The following is a 3,656-nucleotide window of genomic DNA, read 5'->3' as shown; positions in this document are numbered from 1 at the left end:
TTAGGAGGCAGAGGCAGGCGGATTTCTGAGTTCGAGGCCAGCCTGGTCTACAGAGTGAGTTCCAGGACAGCCAGGGCTACACAGAGAAACCCTGTCTCGGAAATCCAAATAATAAAATAAAATAATTTTATGATTATGAGTGTTCTCTCTAAATATATGTCTGGACATCAAAACATACACAGTGACAAAGTCAGAGAGAGCCTCAGATCCTCCAGAACTGAATGGAGTCGGAGGAAGCGCAGCCTCGGAGCCATCTCTCCTCTATCCTGTAAGAGTCCTTATGCCTCCCCCTGCAGGATCAGTGTTGATCAGAGTTGCCCCATTAAAGCTACACAAGGGGGCATGTGCGGAATCCCAGGCTGAGGCAGGAAAAGCATGAGTCCCAGGTGGACGAGGATACAGAGCAAAGCATATCTTAAAAACAAAAACAAAGCTGGGCAGTGGTAGCTCACACCTTTAGTACCAGCACTTGGAAGGCAGAGAAAAATAGAACTCTGTGAGTTCAAGGCTAGCCTGGTCTAAAGAGCAAGTTCCAGGACAGCCAGGATTACACTGTGAGACCCTGTTTAAAATAAACAAACAAAAAAATCCCACAAAAAAAAAAAAAAAAAACTTGAGGCAAGAGGATTGCAGCCTGGGCTATATGACAATTCCAAACCAGGCTTAAGCTACATAGTAAGAACATGCCTCAAAATAAGTAAGTAAATAAATAGCAACAGGTTAAGTTTAAATAAAGAGAAAATGTAAATATACCTTATCAATAGAATGCTTGTTGTTAACAGCATAAACTATGCAGATGACATTAGCCTAGAAGAAAAAGTAATAAATTAGTGGCACTGTGAATTAAAATATACAAAACATCATTTAATTATCAAATACCTAAGATTTTTTTTAGCCAAAGGGGGAAATTTTCCAAAAAAGAAAAACCTACCTAAAAGAAGAAAGTATCCCTAAAGATGTAGAGCAAACAATACATATTCAAGTACCAATTGAGAAACTCCTGGTAATCTGGGAATGGTAGCACACACTACAGAGCACTCAGCAAGTGGAGGGAGGAGACCAAGGCACGCCTCAACCACACCAGGAGTTCAAGACCAGTCTGGGCTACAAAAAAATGTCACTACCCAACCTTCCCTCAGAAAAAGCATATTCTTGGTAAAAGAACTAAAAGGATAGACTCATAGGATTATCACTGTTTACACAAGCAGACACACACACACACACACACACACACACACACAACGTCCTTTTTACACATACCTGTGATATTTCTTGATGAAGTTGTTCATCACTCTGTTCTGCTTCTACAAATGACAAAAGCCAGTGTTTTGTATTTTAAAATCTTTTATAACTAATCATCAAGCCAACAACAACAACAACAACAAAATCAATGTAATATCTACCTAACAAAATTGACATAGATGGTTCCCAGCAACTACACAGGATCACATAACATCTACAACTCCAGTTTCAGGGGATCCTACACCCTTTTCTGGCCTCCGTGGGCATCAGGCATGAACATAATACATTTACATACCTACAGGCATACATACATACTCATAAAAATCAATAAATCCTCAAAACGATATAGTGTTGTACCAGGCAGGAACCAAACTGAGGCTAATGCAGTGAAAGAAAAGGCTGAGGTATGAGGAGAAAGCCAGCTAGCAGGGAAGCAAACCCAAGAGAACAATTCCAGCACAGAAGTGCAGAGGCCTCTTGTCAAAGATCTAGGCCAGAATCTGATCCAGAGTTGAAAAAGGGTCAGGCAAAAGAGATCAACAACTCAAGAAAGGAGACTGAGAGCTTCAGAGCCAGAAGCCCAGACAAGAATTGCGACACAGAGCCCAAGACTACAGGATCTGAACACTCTCCGCACAGTAGGTAGGTGTAATAACAAACAGGCCCAGAGGCAAAACTGTAGCTTGACCATAAAAAAAGCAAAAATTCCCTTTCTGGGCTGGTAAGATGGCTCAGCTGATAAGGGCTCTTGCTGCCACCCCTGAGTTCAACTCCCAGATCCCACATGGTGGAAGGAGAGACTGAAATGTAGCAGGGTATCCTCTGATACTCACACATACCATAGCATACTCAGGTCCACACACAGAATAAATAAATAGATAATCAATAACAAACATGTATCAGAGATATTACGTTGACCTCTCTGTTTATGTGGTATATATGTATGTACAAATCTGTGTGTTCACATGTGTGATAATGATGTCAGGGATCTTTCTCTATCGTCTCTGTTTCCACACTGGTTTTTTTTTTTTTTCTTTATTATATGTAAGTACACTGTAGCTGTCTTCAGACACTCCAGAAGAGGGAGTCAGATCTCATTACGGATGGTTGTGAGCCACCATGTGGTTGCTGGGATTTGAACTCTGGACCTTCGGAAGAGCAGTCGGGTGCTCTTACCCACTGAGCCATCTCACCAGCCCCCACACTGGTATCTTTACTGAACCTGCAGCTCACAAACTGGCTCGACTGGCTGGCCAATGAGCTCTGGGGTGTGCCTAGCTGGCATGTCTCTGCCCAGCGCTGCTGTTACAGCCACAGTGCCCAGCCTTTTACTTTGGTACCAAGGATCTGCTTGCAGGTTCAGTAAGTACTTAACCTCCTAAGCAATCTCCTCAGCTCTCAAACTGACCGTTTATAATTAATTTCTGTGTAACAAAGGGTGAGAAATTAAAGAACATATATAGAGTTCAACAAATCATAATATACACATGTCTGTGTGTGTGGTCTTGGAAATTTATCAGTCTAGGCAAACACTGGGTAAATGAGCTACATCTCCCGCCCCTCAACAAATGCTAAAATTCAGAACCTTCTCACACTTTTTTGAATATGTCTGTGTGTGTCCATGCATGTCCCACATGTCTGTGGTGGCCAAGGGCACTGGGTAACTCTGAGGCTGGAGGTACAGGAGGTGTGACCCTGATGTGGGTGCTGGGCATTGCACTCAGGTCCTCCACAAGAGCAGTACATGATCTTAAACACTCTGAAAAGCTTGACGAGGTTTATTTCAGGGCTATTACATTAACTTCAAAGCCTCCTTCACCCATTACCTGAATAATCGACAATGTGCGTTGGAACTCTTTCAGGGGTGACATCAGCTGGAATGGTGATTTCTTCTGCTCGGGGAGGAACCTTTATTTGACAACAAATATAAAAATAAATGTGGTGAAGTTATCTATCACACCTACTATCAAGCCATGTAGATTTATCTATATCAGGCCCTTCTGTTTAGAGCTATCTTTGTAGGTATTCACTGCACTTTAAAATATTTTCATTGAGGTGCTTTATCATACAAGCAAAACTACAATAAAAACATGTTTTAAGGGCCAGCAAGATGGATCAGTAGATATGAATGCTGACCACCTGAGTGTGACCCCCAAACTGTCACAGTGAAAGGAGAGAACCTACTTCCACAAGTTGTCCTCTTGCCTCCAAATGTGTACTGTACTATATATGCACATAAAGAAATATAACAAATAAAAATGCAACAAAAATGTAAATAAATAAAAGACAAACCAAAAATGCAATAAAAGAGCCTGACGTGCCAAGTGTGGTGGTGCACGCACGCCTTTAATCCCAGCACTCGGGAGGCAGAGGCAGGTGGATTTCTGAGTTCAAGGCCAGCCTGGTCTACAGAG

The 3,656-nt window shown here is 42.0% G+C and overlaps 1 protein-coding gene across 7 annotated transcripts in view; it reads right to left on the bottom strand.

The window, feature by feature from the left end:
* The window catches only part of Rhot1 (ras homolog family member T1), a 62,875-nt gene that overhangs the window by 44,099 nt on the left and 15,120 nt on the right, over window positions 1-3,656 (bottom strand). For all 7 annotated transcript variants that reach the window (XM_029483400.1, XM_021175388.2, XM_021175385.2 and 4 more), the window contains exons 3-5: window positions 3,069-3,150; window positions 1,261-1,304; window positions 754-807 (exon numbers count right to left, since the gene is read on the bottom strand). In XM_029483400.1, the coding sequence (XP_029339260.1) occupies window positions 754-807; window positions 1,261-1,304; window positions 3,069-3,150 (180 nt within the window). The remainder of the gene's footprint in view (window positions 1-753; window positions 808-1,260; window positions 1,305-3,068; window positions 3,151-3,656) is intronic.

The sequence above is a fragment of the Mus caroli genome, chromosome 11, assembly GCF_900094665.2.
Source record: "Mus caroli chromosome 11, CAROLI_EIJ_v1.1, whole genome shotgun sequence".
NCBI lineage: Eukaryota > Metazoa > Chordata > Mammalia > Rodentia > Muridae > Mus > Mus caroli.
The sequence above is the reverse complement of the archived record's forward strand: the minus strand, read 5'-3'. Positions and strand labels throughout refer to the sequence as shown.